A 26,264-nucleotide genomic window follows, 5' to 3' on the forward strand; every position below is an offset into this window, starting at 1 on the left:
TGCCTGGCACCTAGTAGGGGCCTAATAAATGGGCTTTCATTGCTATTTCTCTGGTCCCGGGGCCTGCCACACAGCAGGTATATGCTCGGTGGGCACCGTGGCTGCCCTCTGCCGGAGACCTACTGTGTGCCTGGTAGGTGCAGCCCTGGGTGATGAGAGCAGTGTTCTTGGCCAGCCCTCCCCCCCCGCCCCCTGGCCCCCCATCCCCCCCCCTCCGCCCACCCATCTCACTTTTGGTTGACACCCGCTTCTTTTGGGTTCGACTTCTCTTTGGTTTGGTTCTGTTTTGTTTGTTATCATCTTCTTTTTTATTTTCTCTTTCCCATCTTTTGTTTCCCCGCTCCCCTCCCCGCCCATCCCGCCTCCCTCCCTTCCCCCCACGCTCTCCCCCCCTCCAATAGAACCGTCAGCCCCCCCTCAAGACGTTAAATGTGTCAGCACGCGCTCCACGGCCATTCTGGTAAGTTGGCGCCCGCCGCCGCCAGAAACGCACAACGGGGCCCTGGTGGGCTACACCGTCCGCTACCGACCACTGGGCTCGGAGGAGCCGGAACCCAAGGAGGTGAACGCCATCCCCCCGACCACCACCCAGATCCTGCTAGAGGCGCTGGAGAAGTGGACCAAGTACCGAATCACCATCATCGCTCACACAGAGGTGGGGCCAGGGCCCGAGAGCTCGCCCGTGGTCATCCGCACCGACGAGGACGGTAAGCACCACCCCCGCCCGGGACCCCCGCGATGGAGCCTTCCCTCGCTGCAGAACTGGGCTGGTGGTCAAGCGGTGAAGGTGACAGCTGTGGGGAGACACAGAGCAGGAAAAGCAGCCTGCCTGGTTACATCCCGGGCATTATTTTCCCTAAAGCTCTTAGCCCAGGAGCTGACTGACACCCAGTAGTTGTGGAGCAGATGGGGTTTCGTTATTATTCTCTGGTCTTGGAATTCCTTGATCCTGGGAGGGAGGGTTCTAGACCTTGCCGGAAGCCTCAGCTTTGAAGCATTCTTTCGCGAGCCCTGTGCTCGGCAGCTGAAGCTAGCAGCCCTGTATTTCGGTCAAATGGTGGAAACCATGGAAGGGAAGCATAGCAAACAGCAAGCAGCACCCACAAGCAAACTGTGGGCCCTCGGCCCCAGGAACCTGGGTTGTAGAGACCCAGGATGTGGAGGTTCCTCTCTCTGTGACCTCAGTCCTGGGAAGTCCGCTGCCAGCTGGGAGCTGGTGGCTTTCAGCATCCAGCTTGCTGGAGGACACAGACCCTGGGCTGTAACCCTGGCCCAGCTGCTGCAGTGGAAATATTCCCACAGTGGCTGATTTTCAAGGTAGACACACCTTTAAGCCGTAAAGTCAGGCGGGTGGGCCCAGTTTGGGGTCAAACGGTAGAAGCTGAGCAGTCTAGGAGGAGTGAAGAGATGAAATCGCAGCCCCTCTGTTCTGATGTGGGGGACAAACTGAGAAAATCTCCAGCTCCGGGTGGGCCGGCTGCCTGCTGGAGCATTTAGGAGCCTGGCGTTGGGTTCCCTGGGATCAAATCCAGATCACAACTGCGCGATCCCAGGAATCAACTCCTTGGGCCTCAGTTTCCCCGCCTGTAAAATGGGAACAAGCTCAGAGGGATCGCTATGGGAACCGACAGTCGGCAGGGATTAAGCTCTTCGTCCCGAGACCCCAGGCAGATGACTTAGGGTGGGATGGGGGTGTAGGGGTGTGTGTGTATGTGCGTGCAGCCTCAGTTTCCCTTTTGTCCGCGGGGCCGTACCCCCCCCAGGGCCCCCAGCCAAGCGGCCGCGCCCCGGCCTCCCGGCATCGGGAGAGTGGTCCTGCCCCGGGGTGGGGCCGGCCGCCCCGGTAACGGCCCCTCCCGCCCGCCAGTGCCCAGCGCGCCGCCGCGGAAGGTGGAGGCGGAGGCGCTCAATGCCACGGCCATCCGGGTGCTGTGGCGCTCGCCGGCGCCGGGCCGCCAGCACGGCCAGATCCGCGGCTACCAGGTCCACTACGTGCGCATGGAGGGCGCCGAGGCCCGCGGGCCGCCGCGCATCAAGGACGTCATGCTGGCGGACGCCCAGGTTGGCGGGCCGGGGGGCGGGGCAGGGGCGGGGCTCCGAGGAGGGGCGGGGCGCCCCGGGCCCCCCCGCCACGCCCTCCTTGCGCCCCTGCGCGCTTTTCTCTCTCTGCCCCTCCCGCCTCCCCCCCCTCACTTCCCTCCTCTCTCCCCCCCCCCCCCCGCCGCCTCCTCCCGCCCCCAGTGGGAGACGGACGACACGGCCGAATACGTAAGTAGCCCCCCGGCCTCCTGCTGGGCTCCTCCCGCGGGCCCTGCCGTGCTGCCACCCCTACCCTACCCTTCCCAATCCTCTCCGCACCCCCCCCCCCCATTAAAGGATCTCCTGCCCTCGGGCCTGGTCACCTTTTCCAGCTTGCAGCCTGTTTCCCCGTGAGGCAGGCTGACCCACTGGGGAAATCCCCCATCCCCCGCGGGTACCTGCTGGGCTCCCTGGAGGGGCTACCTGGGCACCAGCTGACACACCTGGGCGTGCCTCAGAATCCCAGCCCTCCCCCCCCCCCCCACCGTCAGGTTGCCACTGGGCATCAGTTTCTGGCCACTCCCCCCACCTTTGCTCAAGCTGCTCCCCTCTCCCACCCTTGGAATACTTTTTCTCCATGGGTGCCCCACCCCTCACTCCCCAGCCTTCCCCGTCAGACCCAGGCCTGGCACATCACAGCCTGAGTGGTTTTCTGGCCCAGCCCCCACCCTCTTATTACTTACCTGCGCTCTACCTGGCCCAGGATTTTCACCCTCTGGCTAAGGCCTCCCTGTTCTGGCCTGTGAGCTACAAGTGATGTGGGCCCAGGGGTGACAGGGACAGGGTGGCAGGGGCTGCCTCCAATACCACCATTAACAGTCACCAGTCACCCCTCAGAGCTTTTGCAAGAGGCCCTGAACCAGAAAGTCAGGCTTGCTGTGCTTCTTTGGGCAAGTCACTGCCTCTCTCTGGTCTGCCTTTTGCCCCCAAAATGAGTCTAGTAACCAATTGGCACCACTCCCATAGGCTTTGCCTCTTCCCCATTTTCTCCAAGTCTAAGGGAAGTGTTCCCAGGGGGTCTCCAGCATATCCCTTCCCTCCAAGACCCCAGGAGAGATGAGCATGAGGCTTAGGGGCAGGAGACCCCCATATGTGTCCCCCTCCCTGTGCTCCTTTCCTGCACCCTCTCCCCCAGAGCTCCCAGGCATGCTGGATCATTTGTGGGTGTGCATTTTGTGGATGTGGCATATGTGTGGCTATTAAGTGTGTGCAACTTGGGGTGTTCATGAGTGTTTGGTGTCAGTAGAAGAAACAAGTCTACTGTGGGGATAGATGCTGAGGCCACAGCAGCCACCAGGCAGCCCTGTGCCCGCTCTCCCTGGGGGCCACAGAGCAGGGGGTAAGGGGAGTGCAGACAGAACAAGATGCAGATATACATGCAGCTACAGCCATGGGAGGGGCAGGGTGTAGACGCTGGTGCAGGTGTCAAACAACCAGCTGTCCGGGGGGGGGGGGGGCGGCAGCCCTGATTCATAGCCTCTGCTCCTTTACCTCACTGTAAATATTCTCATAGTGGTTAATCTTGAGCTACCTCGGTGGTGCCTGGCTGTGCAGTTCGCACAGCTACAACAGGCTTAAATAACCACCAGGGCAATGTTATTGTAACCTTGGTAAACCAGTCAGAAAGGGGGAAGGTTTTAGAGAGTATCTGTGAGCTTAAGGGGACTTACTTGATTATAAGTCTGTATGATGACATTTTAAACACTGGCTGTGTTTAGTAAAGGGCTCGCTGAATCCTGAAAGTTTAACAAGCCGGCCTTTGTGAGCCCGTCCATGGTGTCTCCCGTTCACCCATGGATGTCATCCAGGCTGAGGGAATAGGCCGTGCAAAGGTCCTGAGGCAGGGCCGGGCCTGGTGCTTTGAAGGAGCAGCAAGGAGGCCCCTGTGGCTGGAGCAGAGGGAGCAAGAGGGAGAGTGGGAGGAGGGGAGGGCAGGGAGGGGACAGGGCAGGGTGTGCAGAGGCTGGGGGGCTGCAGGGAGGAGCTGTGCTTTCCCCCTAAGAGAGGTGGGAGCCATGGAGGGCTGTGGGCAGAGGAGCGACAGATCTGGACTCAGCATTTGAAGGCATCTTCTGGCCACTGTAGGGAGGATGGCGTGGTGGGGGTCGAGGGTAGGAGCCAAGGACCCGGTTGGAGACAGCTGCACAGGTCCAGGCTGGTCGGGCTGGGGCAGTCAGGCAGGCTGCGTGTGCTTGTGTGAGTGCAAACATCTTGCTGTCTGCATGAGCTCGTGTGCACGCCTCTGTCCGCGGATGGGGCCCCGCGGCTGCTTTGCTTGGCCCTGGCTCAGGGAGGGGAGGGCCAGGCCGGCCCCAGCCCTGGTGCTGACCCGCTGCCCTGCCCACAGGAAATGGTCATTGGCAACCTGCAGCCCGAGACCGCCTACTCCATCACAGTGGCTGCCTACACCATGAAAGGGGACGGCACTCGCAGCAAACCCAAGGTGGTGGTGACGAAGGGAGCAGGTAGGGGGACCACCCACCTGTCCATGCCCCTTTGCCTGCCCTCAACCAGAGCTGCCCCCCCACCCCAAGACTGCAGGCATGTGGGGGATCCTCCCTGCCCTTTGGATCCGTTTTGTTCAGATGCTCCATCTGGCCTTACTTAGCGCTTCCCCGAGTTGTCTCTTTCTCTCTTTCTGCTGGAAGCCCTGCCTCAGTTTCCCCTCCTGGTTCCACCAGACCCCTCCCATTAATCCTAAAGGCAATGTTTCTCTCCAGGAAAACTGAGCTGAACCAAGAGAAAGAGGCAGGTGGGGAGATGTAAGGGGAGAGTGTTCCAGGCAGGGCCTGCAGCGGAGAGCAGGCTCAGCGTGTTCAAGGGACAGCTGGAAGGCTGCTTCCCACTCCCTGTGGCCTCTGTCCCACATCCTCTCCCATCCTCAGAGTCCCTTCCAGCCCCCTCTCAGACCATTTGCCCCACATTCGAGACCTCCCAGCTGGGCATAGCCCCTCCTGCTCTTTCCTGCTGCCCAGCCCTTGCCCTCACTCTTCCTGCCACCTGCCTCCAACCACCTGCCCCAGAGTCACCTCCAACCCCTAGCCCCAGCATCACCTCCTCCAGGAAGCCTCCCGTGATCTCCCCCTCCCTCCTGCTGGGCAGGGGGGCACCTCCCTCCCCTCTCAGTGTCGTTGTATTAGAGCTGAATTTGCCAAGCAAAGCCCTTGCCCCAGGCCTTCCAGCAGTTCTAGACTATTAAAGGCCCTGATAAGTCCTGCAGCAGGAGAAGGCCAGGTTTGTTTTGAGGGCCTGACTTTGCCCACCCTTTACCTGACCCCAGAACCTCTGATTTGCCAGACTGTGAGAACCACAGAGTTCCACCTGGCAGGGTATGGGACACCTGTCTCCTTGGGTATTGGCCTTATGTCAGCAGTAGGTGAGGGGCAGATAAACAAGTGAAGAGATGAGCAAGGAAGTAGATGGACAAGGGTCTGCTTTGACATCTGCGAATGGTTTTCTTTAGCAGGTTCTCTGAGGCCCCAGCCTCCTGGCCCTTGTTTGCACCTGCCCAGCACCCTCCCACCTCAGGGCCTTTGCACATGCTGTTCCCTCTGCCTGGAACACTGTTCCCCAGGATAGCTCCATGACTCCCTCCTTGAAGTGTTTGCTCAGATGTCACCTCTTTAGCCAGGCCCTTCCCCAGACCCCCAGCCCGCACTCCTGGGCTCTCAGGTGGCCCCAGGACCCTGACGCCTGCCCTGTGTCCCTACAGTGCTGGGCCGCCCTACCCTGTCGGTACAGCAGACCCCCGAGGGCAGCCTGCTGGCACGCTGGGAGCCCCCGGCCAGCTCAGCCGAGGACCAGGTGCTGGGCTACCGCCTTCAGTTCGGCCGCGAGGACTCCGCGCCCCTGGCCACGCTTGAGTTCCCCCCGTCCGAGGACAGCTACACGGCGTCTGGTGTGCACAAGGGGGCCACCTACGTGTTCCGGCTGGCAGCCCGCAGCCGCGGCGGCCTGGGCGAGGAGGCGGCCGCTGTCCTGAGCATCCCGGAGGACGCGCCCCGCGGCCACCCACACATACTTGAGGCGGCCGGCAACGCCTCGGCGGGCACCGTCCTGCTCCGCTGGCTGCCGCCCGTGCCTGCCGAGCGCAACGGGGCCATTGTCAAGTACACGGTGGCCGTGCGGGAGGCTGGCGCCCTGGGCCCCGCCCGAGAGACCGAGCTGGCCGCGGCACCCGAGCCGGGCGTGGAGAACGCACTCACCCTGCAGGGCCTCCGGCCCGACACGGCGTACGACCTCCAAGTACGAGCTCACACCCGCCAGGGTCCCGGCCCCTACAGCCCCCCCGTCCGCTACCGGACTTTTCTGCGGGACCAAGGTAGGCGCGCGCGCACGGCGACTCCCCGCCTCCGAGCCGGACCGGGCCTCGCGCCCGCCCCCACCCCAGCCCCCTCCCTCTCCCCCGCCCAGGTAAGTGGCCACTTTTCTGCTTCCTTGTGAATGCTCGAGGCAAGTCCGGACCCCGAGGCTCCGGCGTTGGCAAAGGTGGGACGTGCCTGGGTGGCGCCGCCGCCGCCGCCACCTCCATCCCCATCCTCCCTCGCTCTCTTCCTCCTCCTCCTCCTCCTCTTCCTCCTTCTCTTCTTCCGCCTTCTCTCCGCAGCCTCCGTGGCTGTGCCGTCTCCTGCAGCAGGGTCTGGGGACAGGGCAGGCAGGGCCGGGCCAGGGCCAGGCAGGAAGGCCACGGGCCCCAGCACAGCAGGCAGGCGACAGGACGCACCTGGGCCGCCCCCCCACCCCCCACCCCCACCCTGTCCAGTCGCCCTCGGCCCTCACACTGCCTCTCCTGTTCTCTCTCCCTCGCTTGGCCGCTGCCTGGTGCAGTCTCACCCAAGAACTTCAAAGTCAAGATGATCATGAAGACTTCGGTGCTGCTGAGCTGGGAGTTCCCTGACAACTACAATTCGCCCACTCCCTACAAGGTGCGGGCAGGTGGGCGGAGTCAGGGGGCGGGGCTTGGCCAGGACCGCTGGTTGGTCAGAGTCGGGAGCAGCCAGGATCAATGCTCAGCTGGTGATGAAGCTGGGCTGGGGTCAGGGCTCAGTTGGATTTGAGGCTCAGCTGGGATCGAGGCTCAGTCTGAGACCAGGATTCAGCCTGGGGATGGGACTCAGCCAGGGTTGTGGTTCACTTGGAATCAGGGCTCAGTTAGGGTTGGAGCTGAGCTAGGACTGAGGTTCAGATGAGATTGAAGCTCCCAGTCTAGGGTGGGTCCTCAAGGGTCAGGATTCAGCTGGAATCAGGGCTCAGTCAGGATTGGGGCTAAGCTAGGATTGAGGCTGAGTCTGGGGTCAGACCTCAGTTTGGGACTGGGACCCCAGCTAGGGTGAGGATTCAGCTAGGATCAGGGCTCAGTCAGGATTGGGGCTCAGATGGGATTGAGGTTCAGTCTGGGACTGGGACTCGGCCTAGGATTGGGACTCAACTGGGATCAGGGTCAAGTCTGGGATTGGCTCAGTCAGGGTTGGGGATTGAGCTCAGTCTAGGATCAGGCTTCAGCCTAGGGTTGGGACTCAGCCAGGGTTGGGCTTCACCTGGGCTCAGGGCTCAGTCAGGGTTTGGGCTGAGTTCGGATCGAGGCTCAGATAGGATTGAAGTTCAGTCTGGAGTCAAGCCTCAGTTCGGTATCAAGACTTCACCAGAGTTGGGGCTTAACCAGGGTTTGGCTGGGCTCAAGGCTCAGGGCTGGGACTGAGGCTCAGCTGGGGCCAGAACTCAGCCAGGATAGGGGATCAGTGTGGAGTCAGGGCTCAGCCCAGGGCCAGGCTCTGAGTCTACCAGGCCCCGCTGAACCACACTGGCCCCACAGATCCAGTACAATGGGCTCACGTTGGATGTGGACGGCCGCACCACCAAGAAGCTCATCACACACCTCAAACCCAACACCTTCTACAACTTTGTGCTGACCAACCGTGGCAGCAGCCTAGGTGGCCTCCAGCAAACAGTCACTGCCTGGACTGCCTTCAACCTGCTCAGTGCCAAACCCAGCGTGGCCCCCAAGCCTGATTCCGACGGCTACATCATGGTGTACCTGCCTGACGGCCAGAGTCCCGTGCCTGTCCAGTATGCTTGTCCACCACCCCCACCCCTCCAGGCTACCCCTCTCACCCTAACCCTCAAAATACCCATGTTAGCCAGCTTTGGGACTTGGGCCAGCCACCTAACCTCTCTGGGCCTCAGTTTCCTCACCTGTATAAAATAGGAATCAATGTCAGCCCCAGCTTGTGAGGTGGTTGTGGCCTTAAGTCTGTGCCTCAGACATTTCCTAATGACCCCATGTGCATGATGCTGAGGGCCCTGAAAGGATTTGGGTCTGGGCTCCCAGTTTGGTGGGGAAACAGAGCTGTACACAGACATTGTAAGCCCATGGTGTAGAGGTGGGAGGCACCAGGGCTGGTTGTGCCCATTGAGGAGAGGAGGCAGAGAAGAATTAAGGGTTATAGGAATGTGTGGGCATTGGAGCTTGGGCTTTGGAGGATGTGTAGGAGTTTGACAGTAGACCCGCATGGGATGGGCTTTGTTGGTAGAAGGTACAATTGAAGTTACATTTCAACTTACAGTTGTAGTTTACTAATTGAGTTAGTAAATTTATGTCTTAGGAATTCTTTTTGCAAAAAACATTTATACTTTTATAGTCAAAGGCCTGGAGATTTGAATCAGGAATTGGAGTAATTTGTGTCTGAGGTGTAGTATGTAGAAGGCAGGGGACTAGACCCGTTCTATGAGCAGAAGGGAAGGACTAAGAGAAGGAGGGCTCCCCACTTACCCCCAGCCAGCATCCCTCATCTCCCTACAGGAGCTACTTTATTGTAATGGTGCCTCTGCACAAATCTCGTGGCGGTCAGTTCCTGAATCCACTGGGCAGCCCAGAGGACATGGACCTGGAGGAGGTAAGGGTCTGGGACCCAACTGGCATGGCCTGGACAGGTTCTGGCTTCTGTACGGCTTGTTGTTCTGGCCAGACTCTGAGCTAGCCACTCCTCTGTTCCCACAGCTCATCCAGGACATCTCTCGGCTGCAGAGACGTAGCCTGCGGCACTCACGCCAGCTGGAGGTACCCCGGCCCTACATTGCTGCTCGCTTCTCAGTGCTGCCATCCACCTTCCATCCCGGTGACCAGAAGCAGTATGGTGGCTTCGACAACCGGGGCCTGGAGCCTGGCCACCGATATGTACTCTTCGTGCTGGCTATGTTACAGAAGAGTGAGCCTGTAAGTTCCTGGTGGTGTCTGCCCTCAGAAAGAACCAGACACAGTTCCTCTAACTCCCTGTGATCAGGACTGGGCAGGATGAAATTGGAGGTTGGAGAAAATCCAAAGGGAAGGCTTCTTGGAGGAAGGGATTTTGGAACTGGGGCTTTGAGGAATGAATAGGAGTTTAACAAAGAATGGCCTTCCAGGTGACCAGAACAATATGTGCAGAGATCTGAAGATATGAGAGGAACAGAAGGGATTTCAGAGGAGGGAATAGAGAGAGAGTAGGTTGACAAGGGCCAGTGACGTAGGCATCAAGGGCCAAAACTCTTAGGAACCACAGGACGGTTTAGAGAAGGGGAAGGAGGTAGGCAGGCTTGTGTCTGAGAAAGATCCATCTGGCCACCACTGATGGAGGGCCCTGTTCCTGCAGACGTTTGCGGCCAGCCCCTTCTCAGACCCCTTCCAACTGGATAACCCGGACCCCCAGCCCATTGTGGATGGTGAGGAGGGGCTCATCTGGGTGATCGGGCCTGTGCTGGCTGTGGTCTTCATCATTTGCATTGTCATCGCCATCCTGCTCTACAAGAAGTGAGACTCCTCCCCAAGCAGGAGGGAAGGCTTCCTGGAAGAGGTGGTGGTGGTGGTGGTGGTGGTGGTGGGATTGTCTTAGAAAAATCCAAGAAAGGATTGTCTCAGAATTGTCCCAGAAGCCCTCTGTGGTACAGATGGGGAAATGGTCTCAGAGAGGTTAAGCCACATGACCAAAGTCACACAGCTGGGATTTGAACCAACCAGTAGTTTGGCTCCTCTTGTTAAGCCCTACACCCCACTCAGAAGATTTGGGGTGTCCCAGAGGGAAGACCAGGGGGTGGAAAGCCAATTCTGTCTGGTCTGATGAGAACAGTAATTATAGCGGCTGCATAGGGCATGTCCCAACTTAGAGAGGGAGAGACAAGGCCTCAGTATGCTGTGCTGGGGGAAGAAACCAAGGAGAACTAGCCCCATTTTTCAGAGAGGACTAAGGCTCAGGGAGGTTAAGAAAGTCACAGAGCAGGCCCTTGATGGTCTGCACGACTTCATCTCTCTTCTTTTCCCCAATGCTCACTTGCGTCTACTTTCTGAAACAGCAAACCTGACAGGTAAGAGCTGGCCCTGCCCCCTGGAAACCTAAGTCTGGAGAATGGGGAGGGGGAGTGGATGGACTCCTGAGGGGAGGGGATGCCTGGCTGTTCGGGCAGGGTGCACGCGTGTCTGTGCAAGGTCCTGGGTACCTAAATCGTACGGGTACACGGTCCCTTTCCTACTGGCCAGCTGGGACACGCAGTCAGGCTGCCCATGTATTCTTTTGTACCCTGGTACTCATCCACCTCTCCCACTTGCCTCTCCACGAAGTAAGCGCAAGGATTCAGAACCCCGCACTAAATGCCTCCTGAACAATGCTGACCTCGCCCCCCACCACCCCAAGGACCCCGTGGAAATGAGACGCATCAACTTCCAGACCCCAGGTACACTCTTATCCCTGGTGCCAGGCAGACCTGTGTCCCTGGAATAGGGAGATGCCCTGGGAGAAGAGAAGGCAGCCCACTGGGTGAAACCTCACCTGCCCCCACTGGGCCGTGCTCAGTGTGGTTAAATTCCTGATTCCCAAATAGCTCCTACTCTACATAGATCTGGGCTTGGATCTCTCGTGGGTTAGTTCTTTCTACAACCAAGTGAAGGTCCTTTTTTTTTTTTACGTTGCTTTTAACTGGTGGCTGCTGTCCTCTTGGGGAGTTTAAAGGGCATCTGAAAAAATGGAACCAAAAGGCATCTCATTTCTCTGGGCATAAGGAGCTATACTTCTATGGACACCTCTAGTCTTAAGGCCACTTGGTGGCAGGTGTTGAGGTGTATTCTCAGACATTTTCCACACTCCTTTGAGATGTGCCCCTAGCAAGAAGCAGAAATGACACCTCCCTGTACCCTGTACCCCTCCTCTCAGTGGCTACAGGAGCTTATGCCCTTTGGGTTAACAGGATTCAGCTAAAGTCACCTGCCTTGCCTGGTGGGAGAAATGAATCAGGGTCCTTGATCACTTATGTGCTACCCTGTCTCCTCCCTCTTCATGGGCTCATGCCAGCAGCTTCTAACCAAATAAGGAATTTTTCATTTAACTGATGGCTGCTATTCTCCTTATGGGCTCACCTGGTTCCATGTATTCCTCCACCTGCATCCTGATCTCCATCTCCCATCTCTGAACTGGCTCATGTCAGTTCTGGTTTTCACCCTAATGAGGATTTTAAACATGTGCGTTTAACTGATGGCTGCAGTCCTCCTTAAGGGCTCATGCATGGCCTCATGTATCATCTCTAAGATACTCTTCATTTTTCTAGTTCTGAACTGGCTCATGTCAGTTCTATTTATATCCAAGTGAAGATTTCAAATACATGTATTTAACTGATGGCTGTAGCCCCCTGTTAAGGGTTCATGCATGTCCTCAAATGCCTATCCTAATGTACTCCCTTTTCCTTCTGTCTCTGCACTGGCCATGTCAGTTCTGTTTCCATTGAAATGAAAATTTTAAATGTGTATTTAACTAATGGCTGTAGTTCTCAAGGGCTCATGCACAGTCTCGTATGTCATCATTAATGTACTCTCTACTCTTTCCCAGTTCTGAATGGGCTCATGTCAGCTCTATTTATACCCAAAAGAGGGTTTTAAACATACATATTTAACCGATGGCTGCAGCCCTCCTTAAGGGTTCATGCATGGCCTCACACGCCATTCCTAATGTATCCTCATCTCTCTTCTGTCCCTGGAGTTTCCATCCAGATGAGGATTTAACTGATGGCTGCTGTTCCCCTCAAAGCTCGTGGCATGGGCCCATATGTCTTCCCTCCGAATCTCCCTTTCTCCATCACCATCCTGCCTCTTCCTTCCCCAAAATCCCCTGTGCTGACCCCAGCATGGGACCCAAGGCCAGGGTGGTCCAGGGGTGTGTGCACACAGATGAGCCTAAAAGCTTCAGGGTCTCCCCAGAGTCGTGGGTCAGGACCAGGACTGGCCAGTGTCTAGCAGGTTGTCAAGCCGGGGCCCGGGTGGCCATGTGTCCCTCATCGTTACTCTGCCCTTCGCGTGTGTTCTGCATGCCGTTTCCCCCTGCGCACCCAGCGAGGGGTGGGGGAGACGGGACACCCCCGCCCCACCCCGGCGTTTTTTCATTTATTTATTGTTTGCTGTTTCTGCAGATTCAGGCCTCAGCAGCCCCCTCAGGGAGTCGGGGTTTCACTTTGAAAGTTAGTTCCTGTCTCTCTGTTCTCGGCTTCCTTTCGCCCCCCTCGTTTGTTTCCATCTTTGGTTTCTCCATCCCGCCTCCTGTCTCCAGCCTCTGCCCGCCTGTCCTGCGCTGACTTCCCGGGAGGGTGGGGGGTGGGGGGTGGCCGGGAGGGGGTGGTCGCTGGTTGTGAGCGCATGTCCGCGTGTGCTGGGCAGGGACGAGCCCGTGAGGATGGCAGCCTGCACATGGCTCAGACGGCGGTACCAGCCGAGGCGGGCTGGGTCCAGGACCCCCCCCCAAAATGTGGGCTCTCGGGGAGTGGCCTGGGGCAGGCGGTGGGGGCTTTAGACCATCTGACACGTGGTCCAGCCTCAGCGTAGATGCGGAATGTATGAACACACACGGCCGAGCAGCCCCTGGGGGGCGGGGACGGGGTAGGGGTGCCTCTGGCAGACCCCGAAAGGTCTCTTTCAGACCCTCAGAAAGAGAAAGCAAATCCCACCCCCTCTCCAGCAGCCACCCATGGGGCTCTGAAGGATAAGGGATGACACGGTTCCCATCTGCTGAAATGAGAAACAAAAGCCCTGAGACAGATGGAGGGCCAGGCAGGGCCTTACTGTACCAACTCCTGCCCCCAGTGAACTCAGGGATGGATGGAACCCCCACCCAAGTGAGAGGGATCCCCAAAACACGGACATACTTGTGTATCCCATCCCCCCATCCCTCTAGTCTATGGGGCAAAGGGTTTTTCAGTCCTTCTGATCTCATAAAGGCGTGGTGGGGGTTCGGGGTCAGCCTCCCACCCCCACCCCAGGGATGGCCCCAGCGGGATATCAAGAGGTCCTGGGGCTGCCTCTGCTTCTTCCATTTCTGTGCCACCCGCCTGCTTCTCGCCACGAAGCGCTGCAAGCTTGAGCCCTCCAGGGTAACCCTCCTCCCCTCAGCCCCTGTACCCCCAGCTGGATTGGGGGGCCTGGGATGGGTGGGCCCCCCCCACTGAGGGGCACTGGACTCGGGCCCAATGGGAACCGCCCTGGAGCGTCCCCTCCCACCAACACCCCGACCCCCACCCCACACTCCCTTCTAACCGCAGCTCCATCGCAGACTCACACTTGTAGAGCACCCCCCGCCCTCCGGCCCTGCCCCCGAGTCACTGCCAGGGTCTGTCCCCCTCCCCCCCACCCCAGGCATGCTCAGCCACCCGCCCATCCCCATCGCGGACATGGCCGAGCACACGGAGCGCCTCAAAGCCAACGACAGCCTCAAGCTCTCCCAGGAGTATGAGGTGAGCTGAACCTGCTGCGTATCCCAACCCTCTAGCCCCCCCCAGGTATCCCCGACCACCCCCACCTCTGACACCTGCTTCCCCTTTGCCCCCAATGGCAGTCCATCGATCCGGGGCAGCAGTTCACGTGGGAGCATTCCAACCTGGAAGTAAATAAGCCCAAGAACCGCTACGCCAACGTCATTGCTTACGACCACTCCCGCGTCATCCTCCAGCCCATCGAAGGTAGCAGGCGGGCCCCAGGGCTCCATCCCACCCTCCCTCACTCCTCAGTGGTCGCACAGAACCCATATCCCCATCCAGCTGCAGGACTGGGCCAGTGTGGATCGATGGGGATACTGAGACCTGGTCCAGCTCCAGCCAGAGGCCACTAGGAATCTTTTGACCAGTATTTAACTGATGGCTGCTGTCCGTAATGTGACTCCATCCATTCCTCCTAATCTGTGGTTCTCAACTGCGGCAATTCTACTACCGGGGACACTTGGCAGTACCTGGAGATGTTCATGGTTGTCACAGCTTGAGGGATGAGGGATGCTACTGCATCTAGTGGGTGGACCCCAGGGGTGCTACTCAGCAACCCACAATAAACAGGATGGTCCCTGCCACACAGAAGTCACCAACCCCAAATGTCAATAGCACTGAGGATGAGAGACCCAGAGAGGTGCACATCCCCCAGTCACCCTGGGGACATTTTGGGGGCATGTTGGGAGCAGTCAGAGAGGGCTCCCTGGAGGCAGCAGGCGGAAACCAGCCTGGAAGAGCAGAGCCCTGACCACCGCCACCCCATTGATCCCTGGCCGCAGGTCTCGTGGGCAGCGACTACATCAACGCCAACTACGTGGACGGCTACCGGCGGCAGAACGCGTACATCGCCACACAGGGGCCGCTGCCCGAGACCTTTGGCGACTTCTGGCGGATGGTGTGGGAGCAGCGCTCGGCCACCATTGTCATGATGACGCGGCTCGAGGAGAAGTCGCGGGTGAGGCCCAGCAGCCCCCATGCCCCCAGAGCCCTGGCCAGCCCCAGCCCCCACTCACTCCCTTTCCTTGTGCCCGGTGCAGATCAAGTGCGACCAGTACTGGCCCAACAGGGGCACGGAGACATACGGTTTCATCCAGGTCACACTGCTGGACACCATCGAGCTGGCCACGTTCTGCGTGCGGACGTTCTCCCTGCACAAGGTAGCGCTACCCCCACCCCCCACCTTCCCTGTCCCCCACGGGCCCAGGCGGACCGCATGCTTGCAGAGCCTACTTCACAGATGGGGAAACTGAGACTCAGGAGAGGGCACCCCTCTGTCCCTGGCCAGGACAAGAGGGTGAAGCCACAGAGGCCAGCCTGGCATGGAACCTGTTGCCCCCTGGCTTATCTGCCACAGCCCAGGTCACACACACCCCTGCACCCCACTCTTCTCTGGCCTCGCCCAGCTTGGAATCTGAGAGCTCGGACTTTCCCTGTCATGCACGCTGGGCCTGAGTAGGGTGCGAAACTGAGTAGGCGACCAGGAGGGTGTCAGGATTCTCGATTCGTTCATCTGTGTTTCCGGCAAGTCTATATTAAGCACCTACTGTGTACCAGGCCTCGGACACAGGCACTAGGACACAGCAGGGTCTGAGACACATTGTCCAGCCCCGGCGTGCATCTAATGGGCAGATGCAGACAAAATGTGTAAAAACCTTCCATGTAGGAAGGGAAAATGCTGTGAAGAGCAGTAGAGTGTGTATGTTGGGAGACTGGAAGGAGTTTGATGAATGTTGCTGTGTGGCGATATGGAGGAAGTATATTCCAGGCAGAGTGTGCAGCATGTGCAAAGGCCCTGGGGCAGGGCTGGGCTGGGCTGGTGAGCTAGAGGGGCAGTGAGGCCCACATGGCTGGAGCAGAGGGAGCGAGGGGGAGAGCAGGAGGAGGGGAGGGCAGGGGTGTGCAGGGCTTGGGGGACCTTCGGGAGGACTTGGACTTTTCTTCTGAGGAAGGTGGGAGCCATGGAGGGTTGTGGGCAGAGGATGGACCAGTCCTGACTCATGGGCTCACGGGTACTCTCTGGCTGCTGCGGGGAGGACAGACTGGGGGGCCAAGGGAGGTGAGGATCCTATCACATCCTATTCTATCACATAGGAGGGAAGACTTGGTTGGATTGTGGATTAGAATGGGAAGGCGCAGCGGAGGGCAGTGGCTGACCTATGGGGTGGTGGGGTAAGAGGAGTGAAAGTGTCTCCTGAGTTGTATCCTGAGCACCTGTGTGCGCCCATCAGCTGAGGGGAGGGAGTGGGGGGGGGCGGGTCTGTAGGGGAAGCTGGGGCCCAGCTACAGCCCTGCAGGAGGCACCCGGGAGACCCCCACATGGTGGGGGCGGGGATGTGGCTGGATCTGGGACTGAGGCCCGGGCTGGAGGGCGCCAACTCGGGCAATCAGCTTTGTGGGCAGCAGGCGGGGCCCCAGGCCACGGTGACAGGCCACGTCCCCCCTTCCCACCCCCCACTCCCAGAATGGCTCCAGTGAGAAGCGTGAGGTTCGCCAGTTCCAGTTCACAGCGTGGCCAGACCACGGGGTGCCCGAGTACCCCACGCCCTTCCTGGCTTTCCTGCGGAGAGTCAAGACGTGCAACCCACCCGACGCGGGCCCCGTAGTGGTCCACTGCAGGTAGGGACCCCAGCCCGGGCTCCTACCGGCCTGCCCCAACCGCCCGCCCCGCAGCTGCCCGAGACTTGCCCTCCCCCCCCCCAACCCGCCCCGCAGCTGGCCGAGCCTCGCCTCGCTGTCCCCGCAGCGCCGGCGTGGGCCGCACAGGCTGCTTCATCGTCATCGACGCCATGCTGGAGCGCATGAAGCCGGAGAAGACGGTGGACGTGTACGGGCACGTGACGCTCATGCGCTCCCAGCGCAACTACATGGTGCAGACCGAGGACCAGTACAGCTTCATCCACGAGGCCCTGCTGGAGGCCGTGGGCTGCGGGAACACCGAGGTGCCCGCCCGCAGCCTCTACGCCTACATCCAGAAGCTGGCCCAGGTGGAGCCCGGCGAGCACGTCACCGGCATGGAGCTCGAGTTCAAGGTGCCGTGCGGGAGGGCGGGTTGGAGGAGGAGGAGGGGAGGCGGGCCGGAGGGGAGCAGCTGCAGTCCCGGCCTTGACCTCAGCCGGCTCGCTCACCCCACAGCGGCTGGCCAACTCCAAGGCACACACGTCCCGCTTTATCAGTGCCAACCTGCCTTGTAACAAGTTCAAAAACCGCCTGGTGAACATCATGCCATACGAGAGTACGCGGGTGTGCCTGCAGCCCATCCGGGGCGTGGAGGGCTCCGACTACATCAACGCCAGCTTCATCGATGGCTACAGGTACCTCGACCCTGCCACAGTGGCACCCAGACCCATGCCGGTCAGGCCAGGGCCCTTGGAAGGGTCTCTACCCTGTCTGTCCTTGAGAGTCTTATGTGGAAACAGCCCCATGGACATTGCCAGCTTGGTATAGTCAAGGAGGGGGCAGAGGAAATCTTTCAATGTGTATTTAACTGATGGCTGCTGTCCATGATGTGGTTCCATCTGTCCCTCTGCATCAGCAGTTCTCAATCAGGGGAATTCTGCTGCCAAGGGGACATTTGGTAATGTCTGGAGACTTTATTTTTATTGCCACACCTTGGGAGGTACAATGGGCATTGAGTAGAAAGAGGACAGGGACCCTGCTTAATGTCCACCAGTGCCAAGGGTGAAACTCCCAGCCTAGGGGAGGGCATGGCAGGGAGAGGTCCTAGGGTGAGGGAGAACCTGGCCTGTCCAAACAGCTAAATGTAGCTTCAAGCTACTCAAGGAGGGTGCAGGGAAGAGGCAGGAGAAGTCAGTGATGAGTTTGGAGTTCATTCTGAGGATGAGGGTTTCCCCACATCCAAAACGGGGATTATGGTGAGGGTGGAACAAGATGGGCACTGGAGCACCAGCAGCCGTTCACAGGGAGGAAGGCAGCGGGGGTGGTGTGGGTGGCCCCCTGGGTGTCCTGGCTCAGACCTGGCCCACTGGGCAGCATCCGGCCCCCTCCGTGCTTGGGCCTCTATCTACCTGCCAGCCCCAGGCTCACCCAGCATGCCCCACAGGCAGCAGAAGGCCTACATCGCCACGCAGGGGCCGCTGGCGGAAACCACCGAGGATTTCTGGCGCATGCTGTGGGAGAACAACTCAACCATTGTGGTGATGCTTACCAAGCTGAGGGAGATGGGCCGGGTGAGCCCGGGGGGCCGAGGTGGGCGGGGCCGAGGCTGGGTAAGTGCAAGGTGGAGATGGGACCAGGTGGGCGTGGGGTGGGCGGGGCCTGGGCTGGATAGGTGAGCTGGGACAGAAGGACTGACTGGAGGGGGAGGAGCCTGGGCTGGGCGGGGCCTGGGCTGGACAGGTGAGCTGGGATGGAAGGACTGACTGGAGGGGGAGGAGCCTGGGGTGGGCGGGGCCTGGGCTGGACAGGTGAGCTGAGATGGAAGGACTGATTGGAGAGGAGGAGCCAGGTGAGCAAGTGAGAGGAGTCTAAGGTGGGCAGGGACAAAGCTGGACAGGTGAGCTTGGACTAAAGGGCTGGTTGAAATGGGCAAAAGTCATAGCGGGAGGATCCTGGTATGGGCAGGGCCAGGGCTGGACAGGTGAGCTGGGACTGAAGGGCCAGGTGGGATGGACAGAACTGACCATGGCCACCATCTCCTTGGCAGGAGAAATGCCACCAGTACTGGCCAGCCGAGCGCTCTGCCCGCTACCAGTACTTTGTGGTGGATCCGATGGCGGAATACAACATGCCTCAGTACATCCTGCGGGAGTTCAAGGTCACAGACGCCCGGGTGAGTGTGGGGACCAGTTGCTAAGAGGGTTGGGAGGAGAAAGAGAGAGTTAACCAGTGGCCAAAGATTCCTACCACCATATAGATACAAGAGAGGGCTATTTCCCAGTTCCAACCCTGTGGTCCCCATTGGGGTGTGTGTGACATCACCCTCCAGGGAATGTGGCCCCAGGGGGTTGTGAGAATGGGAGTGAGCGGGGCATTTCTTTGGAGGCAACAACCCATGGCTTAGGGAAGAAGATGGTATTGGAGGGTTGAGGGTGGGGTGGGATGATTCATGGGATTGATGGTAAAAGGTGGTGGACAATGGAGCTGTGGAATGGAAAGCATGGTGGACCATGAAAATTGGGTGGTGGGACCTGGGTGCAGTAGGGCCTGAAAAGCTGAAGGTGGAGGATGGGTGGTTGGCTGGTGAAGGCTCAGGAGAAGAGGGTGGTGTTGGCTGGTAGAGGATGGCAGCTGTTGGGTGGCAACTGGTAAAGACTAACGTGGAAAGGTGATCTTGTTGGGTGATAGAGAATCAGTGGTGGAAGAGGGCCTTGGAGAATGCAGGGGTGGAAAGACCAAGAATAGGTACTGTCTGCGAAGATGACATCAGCGGATGTTGAAGTCAGATGCGTGAACAGCTCTCATTGGCAAGGGTGCTCTAGGTGGTACGGAAGAGAGAATCAGCGAAAGATGGTACCCTTGGAAGATGTGTTAGTTTCCAGGCTGCTATGACAAATACCTCACACTAGCTTTGCTTAAACAACAGGAATCTATTAGCTCATGCTTTGGGGAGCTAGGCTTGCGTCCTTCAGCTTTGGTAGTCCTTTGGCTGGCCCGCAGTCACTGGATTCCCTGGTTTTCCCATGACATGGCGAGGCCCTCTCCCTTCTCCCCTCGGTTCTGGTGATTTCCCATAGCTCTCTCTGCCAAAAGGCTTCTTGTAATTAGGCTTCTTCCTAATTCAGCTGGCCACCTCTTTAACTAAAAGTAACATCTTCGACAGGTCCTATGTACGAAGCTTTCCCACCCACCGGAGTGGGATTATGTTTAGAACATATTTTTTTTCCTGGGATTCATAATTCCATCTATCACAGCCCACCCTCTGGACCTCCAAAACACATGCTCACCTTAGATGCAGCATATATTTCTCCCATCACCACATCCCAAAGCCTTAGCCATTTTAGAACAACTCTAAATCCAGAGTTTCATTGGAATTAGTTTGGGGCATGGTCTTTCCTAGGGCAGAATCCCTCTGAGCCTGTGAAATCTCGAAGACAAGTCACGTGATTCCAAAATACAGTGGCGGGACAGGCGTAGGACAGGCACTTCCATCCAGAAGGAGAAACTGAAAGGAAAAGAGGGGTGGTAGGTCCCAAACAAGTCTGAAATTCCATTAGATTTCAAGGTCACAGAGTCGAGTGTTGATCAATCCTTTGTCCTTTGGGCTACTGTCAGACCCTGTCAAAAGTGCTTTTGCAGCACCCACGTTCTACCTAAAAGCTGGGGCCTAGATCCCACCTTCCCCAGACATTGGGGTGACACCTGAACTCTCCCCAAACTGAGTGAAGGTTCAGAAACCTTCACCTGGAGCCCCGTTCTCTGGGGACTCACTTCTTGGAAACTCAGAGAGGTCCCTGGAAGAGCCACTTCTCACCCTACTCTCAGAGCACGTTGTTTTGGATAGTGTTCTAGTTTGCTAGCTGCCGGGATGCAATATACCAGAAATGGAACGGCTTTTAACAAGGGGAATTTAATGAGTTGCTGGTTTACAGTTCCAAGGCTGAGAAAATGTCCCAATTACAAGTCTATAGAAATGTCCAATCAAAGGCATCTGGAGAAAGATACCTTGGTTCAAGAAGGCCAACGACGTTCAACGTTTCTCTCTCAGCTGGAAGGGCACATGGCGAACATGGCGGTGTCTGCTGGCTTTCATGTGGCTCTACTAAAAAGGGACTCTCTCCAAAATGTTTCCTCTTTTAAAGGATTCTAGCAAGCAACTCCACCTTCAGTGGGTGGAGACACACCTCCATGGAAATCATCTAATCAAAAGTTACCACCCACAATTGGTTGGGTCACATCTTGCTCCCACCCAGCAATATTGAATGAGGATCAAAGAGCATGGCTTTTCTGGGGTCCACCACAGATTCAGACCGGCACAGATAGGCTGAGAATTTTCCACATCAATTGTTGGTGCCTGTAGTGTGCTTAACACTTCAGTTTTTGGCTTATCCCTTTCTTCTTGCATTTTACTAAAAGTTGCAAGGGGAAGCTGGGCTGTACCTTCCACACTTGGCTTGGAAACCCGTTCAGCTAAATATCCAAGTCATCACCTACAAATTCCACTTTCGGTTTGACACCAGCACGTAGTTACCCAAGTTCTCTGTTGCTTTATAGCAATGATCACCTTTCCACCAGTTTCACATTTCTCCCAACAGTCTCTTTAAAGCAACCTCAGCTTTTTCTATCAAGCCCCGCACAATTCTTCCAGCCTCTATCCATTCCCCAATTCCAGAGCCATTTCTCCATTTTTAGGAATTTTTAATAGCAGAACCTCACTTTCTGGTACCATAGCCTGTTTCAGTTTCCAGGCTGCTCTGACACATACCAGTAGGTTAGCTTAAACCACAGGACTTTGTGTCACAATTTCGGGGTCAGCAGCGGGATGGCTGGCTGACACCCCTCGGGCTCCTTGGCTTTCCCATCACGTAGAAGTGTCCTCTCCTTTCTCTTCTGGGATCCAGTTGACTTCTGGCCTCAAGCACCTCCCTGTGGCTTTCTCTCTTTAAGGTCTCCAGTCGGAGGATTAAGACCCACACACACCCTAGCTGAAAATAACATCTTCAAAGGGTCCTATTTACCAAGGATTAATGACTGTAACTGGGGTACACAACGCAGCTTGCCACGGATGGTGCTGGAGGATAATAAACAAGGGCGGTGTTGAATAGTGGAGGATGACAGGTGGTCATTGGTATTGGTCAGTGGTAGGAGACAGTGAAGGTGGCTGGTACAAAGTAGCGGAAGATGGGGTTGGAGAAAGGAGGTGGTGGAACAGTAAGATGGCACTGCTGGATGGCAGATGGTGGCGGGGATGATAGTGGGGTGGCACCATTTTGATGATGGAAGATGTGACTGGAAAAGAGCAGATGGGGAATATCCCTGGAAGGTGGGTGCCCTTGGTTGATAAAGAGGGAAGAGTTAGAGATGGATGGTGGAACATGGTGCCAGAGGATCATGAAGGATGGAAGATGGCAGATGATGATGCTGTGGGCTGGCACTGCTGGGTGGTGGCAAGATAGGATTGGAGAGAAGAATGGCCAAGTGGTGGGCCATGGACAAGGTCGGCAGAAGATGGCATTGTTGGTTGGTCAAAGTTAAGAAGTTAGCAGTGGTGAGTGGTGGAAGATGATGGTGTTGGGTGATGCCTTTGGGTCATCAATTAGTAATCAGTGGGGAAGGGTGGATGATGTGCAGTGGAGCCATTGAGTGGTAGAGGATGGACGATGATGGTGTTGAGTGGTAGAAGATGACTGGCTACCAGTAGTGGATGGTAAAAGATGGTGCCAGTGAATGAAGGATGGAAGATGACTTGTGGGATCTCTCTGGTATGGGAAGATGGTGGAGGGATGGTGCTCGTTGTGGAGTGGAGGGTGACAGGACTGTGGTGATGGGAAATGGGACCAGGGAGGGTAAACATTAGGTGGAAGGAGATAAAACATCTTAACGGAAAACTACTATGGAATGGTGAAGGGACTGAGAATGGTAGAGAATGGTTGTGTTCGATGCAATTGGAGATGTGGTGAGAGGGGCAGTGGTTTGGGGCACGGAAGATGTCTGGGTTAGGTGGCATCATTTGGATGGTGAAGGACAGTGGGGCTTGATGGCAGAAAGAATGGTCCCTGGGACTGAGGGATGGAGGGTGGGATTGGAGGTTGGTAGGGACAGGAAAACAACTGGGCTCTCCCCATTCCAGGACGGCCAGTCCCGGACCGTGCGGCAGTTCCAGTTCACGGACTGGCCGGAGCAGGGCGTGCCAAAGTCGGGGGAGGGCTTCATCGACTTCATTGGCCAAGTGCATAAGACCAAGGAGCAGTTTGGCCAGGATGGACCCATCTCTGTCCACTGCAGGTGAGCCTGTCGCCTGCCTGGGGACACTGAGGTCCATGAGGGACAGACCCCGGCCCCTAGGCACGTCCAGTTTGGGCTGTCTTTGTCCCCGGGGAGGTGGGCAGTGAAACCACCACTCTCCCAAGTCCCTATCCCTGACCTGCCAGTGCTTGTCCCGACAGCGCTGGTGTGGGCAGGACGGGCGTTTTCATCACACTCAGCATCGTGCTGGAGCGGATGCGGTACGAGGGAGTGGTGGATATCTTCCAGACCGTGAAGATGCTGCGGACCCAGCGGCCGGCCATGGTGCAGACGGAGGTGCGGGCGGGCTGGGGGTGGCAGGGCCCCAAACACCTTCTGATTAGTCTGGTCTTCTGACACATGCGTGGACTTAGCGTCCAGAGGTGAGAAGTATCACCTGGGGCAGGCAAAGAATTCACAGATGAACCGGGATCTTCTCTGAGGCCTTATGAGTAGAATAGCCCCACCTCTCCATGGTGTACAAATGGGGAAATCAAGGCCCAGAGCACAGACGGAGGTCCCTAAGTCCTCAGGAGCTCTTCCATCCTGGGAGCGACAGAGCTGGAGTCACCACCTTCTAGCCTGAATGGGAAGGTTCCAACTGGGAACCACAGAGCAGCCACATGTTAAAAGATGAGCTGGGTCTCCCACATAGGGAGAGGAAAGGGCATTCCAGATGTGTATGTGTGCGTCCAGGAGGGGGACAGCCTCTGCAAAGGCAAGAAGGCGTGTGAAGCTGCTTGCAGGGCTTGGATTCCCCCAGAGGGTGCCAAGGGTGCTGAGGTGCTTGACTGGCTCCGGTGGGCAATAGGGAGCCCTGGAAGGCTTTAGAGCAGAGGAAGCACTCACAAGAGCTGGCTCCTTCCGCCCCCTGCAGGACGAGTACCAGTTCTGTTACCAGGCAGCGCTGGAATACCTTGGAAGCTTTGACCACTATGCAACCTAAAGCCATGGTCCCGCCTCCCCTGGCCCGACTCCGCTGGCCCTGGAGCCCTGGAGGCCTGGACCCCCCACGGCGTGCACGGCTGGAAGGAGCGGTGGCAGCGTTTCTGTGTGGTCTCCAGGGACAGCGCGGCCACCTGAGTCCCTCCTGGGCCACCCCCAGAGACCTCCCCGGGCACCGGCCGCCTTCTTCAGATACTTGGCACATTCCTCATTTCCTTCCAATTCCAAATCAAGAGAGATTCCGGGGTGGGGGGCGGGGGGGTTGGTAAGCAGACAGGGATTCTCCCCAGAACCAGAGGAGGGTGGTGAGTGGCCCGTGAGCTGCCCCCCTCCTCTCTGGTGACCTGGGGGCCTCCTTCCCGCTCCTCCTGCCCAGGGTGGGGGCGGGGGGCGCTGGGCTGGGGGGGGAGTGGAATTCAGCTTTCTTTTAAACTCTCAGTGTAACTGTAACCGGTGACATTTCGTTTTTTCCTTTTTTTTAAAATAGTGTATTTTTTTTCCTATTTTTTTTTTTTAGAAGAAAGAAACAAAAAGACTTGCAGATCCATGAATTTAAAACTGCTTATTCCTAGTCTGTTCAAAGACGGTCTATTTTTTCACTGTAGACATGTGCTCCGTGACCGCTGTGTTCCCCAAAGCGCTGGGCCAACCACTGCCCTCTCGGCTTGCCCTTTTTTTTTTCTTTTTTTTTAAAAAACAAAAAACAAAAAACATCAGAAGGTGTGCCTAGGTCACTAAGAATGGGAAGTCCTTTTGCGCCTGCTTTTTTATTTGTTTCTGTTTTCTTTTTTTTATTTTTATTTTGTTTTACAATTTTTTAATTAAATTCTCAGACATATCAAGTACAGCTCTGAGGGGGGAGGGGTGGGGGATGGGGGGCATCGGCCCCTCCCACAGTGAGTCTGAGCCCAGTGAGATCGCAGAGGCCCCCACCCTGGCAGCCTGAGCTCCCCCACCAATCCCCACTGCCAAGGATGGGGGCCGAACACAAGGGAGAGGTTCCCATTCTTTGGGGGAGAGGGATTGCGTGTGTGCTGCCCTCGATCGAGGAACCACTCCCCCTTGGGACCATTGGGGCAGTTTTGGGGCAAAAGCAGATGGGCGGGAGTCCCCCAAGCAAGTGAGTTTTTCTCTTTGTACAAGAGCAAATCTGTCGTTGCTTTCAACACTTGTTTATTCAAACGGAAGCAGTTGGGTGGTTTTCCCACCTCTGTGTATGTAGATATTATCGACTTTGTATTAAAGGAAGATTGTCCGACCTGGGCCCTGGAGTGGAGTCTTTGCTGTACCCCCACCCATCCCATCTCATCCCCATGGTGGGTGAAAGGACTGGAGAGTGGACGTTCTCATTTAATTACGCAAAAAGTAATGTGAGGTGTTGGCCCAGAGAGGTCATGCTGCTTGTCCAAGGTCACACAGCAAATACATGGCCAGGCTGGGATTTGAACTCAGAACCCTGCAGCTCCAGAACCCAAGCCCTGGCTCTGCAGGGGCTGCCTCACATTCTCATTGATAGTAGTCACCGTAATTGGGTGTCAACCATAAGCCAGGATTTCAGAGATGGGGAGTCATGGGCTCAATTTACAGATAAGGAAATTGAGGCTCAGAAAGGGTCAGGCACCGACCCAAAGACACAACAAGCCAGAGGTGGAGCTGGAGGTTTGTACTTATATCCTCACCCATAGCCCCAGACACTGCATCATGCTGCCTCCCCTAGGATGGGCTGGGGACTGGATGGTGAGTCATTTTAAGGTCTACACCCTTCCAACTCTGTAGAAGAGCCACCTACAGGAGCCAGAGTTAGGACAAAATATCCCCACCAAGGTTACAGAGAAGCTCAAAAGGTGGGAAGAGGTGGTCATAGTGAGGCCAGGGGTCCATCTTAGGAAGAATGGGGCTACCCCTTTTAGAAGCCAACAAATCAAGTAGCTAAAGAATAAGTATAAATATGTAAGATATGACTAATACTGTTAATATGCCTAGCCGAGTAGATCTGCCAAACCCCACCCCCCCACCCCCAACAAATCTTAGAACACAGGTGGTACATTTATAAAAATCAGGATTTATAAAACTCAACAATAGAAATCTTCAGGAATTCTGACAAACTAATACCAGATAAGATCTCTGGGTCTTAGTTCAGGAGTTGATTCTGAGATAAAGTTAGCCTCCACTGAAAAGGCCTACAATGGTGTTCTAGTTTACTAGCTGCCGGAATGCAATGTACCAAAAATGGAATGGCTTTTAACAAGGGGAATTTAATAAGTTGCAAGTTTACAGTTCTAAGGCCGAGAAAATGTCCCAATTAAAACAAGTCTATAGAAATGTCCAATCAAAGGCATCCAGGGAAAGATACCTTGGTTCAAGAAGGCTGATGAAGTTCAGGGTCTCTCTCTCAAGTGAGATGGCACATGGCGAACACAGTCAGGGCTTCTCTCTTGGCTGGAAGGGCACATGGCGAATACGGTGTCATCTGCTAGCTTTCTCTCCTGGCTTCCTATTTCATGAAGCTCCCCGGGAGGTGTTTTCCTTCTTCATCTCCAAAGGTCACTGGCTGGTGGACTCTCTGCTTTGTGGTG

At 56.9% G+C, this 26,264-nt stretch overlaps 1 protein-coding gene across 7 annotated transcripts in view; it reads left to right on the forward strand.

Annotated features, from left to right (window-relative positions):
- PTPRS (protein tyrosine phosphatase receptor type S) overlaps nt 1–24,951 on the forward strand; it is a 105,649-nt gene extending 80,698 nt beyond the window's left edge. For 4 of the 7 annotated variants that reach the window (XM_077121056.1, XM_077121057.1, XM_077121058.1 and 1 more), the window contains 24 exons: nt 402–707; nt 1,868–2,061; nt 4,427–4,544; nt 5,792–6,400; nt 6,907–7,004; nt 7,892–8,145; nt 8,879–8,972; nt 9,077–9,292; nt 9,708–9,865; nt 10,405–10,416; nt 10,670–10,782; nt 12,505–12,552; nt 13,721–13,818; nt 13,920–14,043; nt 14,622–14,797; nt 14,880–14,999; nt 16,304–16,458; nt 16,586–16,871; nt 16,975–17,153; nt 17,903–18,029; nt 18,506–18,631; nt 22,589–22,743; nt 22,905–23,040; nt 23,621–24,951. In XM_077121056.1, coding sequence (XP_076977171.1) covers nt 402–707; nt 1,868–2,061; nt 4,427–4,544; nt 5,792–6,400; nt 6,907–7,004; nt 7,892–8,145; nt 8,879–8,972; nt 9,077–9,292; nt 9,708–9,865; nt 10,405–10,416; nt 10,670–10,782; nt 12,505–12,552; nt 13,721–13,818; nt 13,920–14,043; nt 14,622–14,797; nt 14,880–14,999; nt 16,304–16,458; nt 16,586–16,871; nt 16,975–17,153; nt 17,903–18,029; nt 18,506–18,631; nt 22,589–22,743; nt 22,905–23,040; nt 23,621–23,689 — 3,971 coding nt within the window. In that variant the 3' untranslated portion in view covers nt 23,690–24,951. The remainder of the gene's footprint in view (nt 1–401; nt 708–1,867; nt 2,062–4,426; nt 4,545–5,791; nt 6,401–6,906; nt 7,005–7,891; nt 8,146–8,878; nt 8,973–9,076; nt 9,293–9,707; nt 9,866–10,404; nt 10,417–10,669; nt 10,783–12,504; nt 12,553–13,720; nt 13,819–13,919; nt 14,044–14,621; nt 14,798–14,879; nt 15,000–16,303; nt 16,459–16,585; nt 16,872–16,974; nt 17,154–17,902; nt 18,030–18,505; nt 18,632–22,588; nt 22,744–22,904; nt 23,041–23,620) is intronic. The other 3 variants (XM_077121059.1, XM_077121061.1, XM_077121062.1) reach the window with 3 other exon arrangements.
- The last annotated feature ends 1,313 nt before the right edge of the window (nt 24,952–26,264 follow it).

The sequence above is a fragment of the Tamandua tetradactyla genome, chromosome 11 (assembly GCF_023851605.1).
Source record: "Tamandua tetradactyla isolate mTamTet1 chromosome 11, mTamTet1.pri, whole genome shotgun sequence".
NCBI classification, from domain to species: domain Eukaryota; kingdom Metazoa; phylum Chordata; class Mammalia; order Pilosa; family Myrmecophagidae; genus Tamandua; species Tamandua tetradactyla.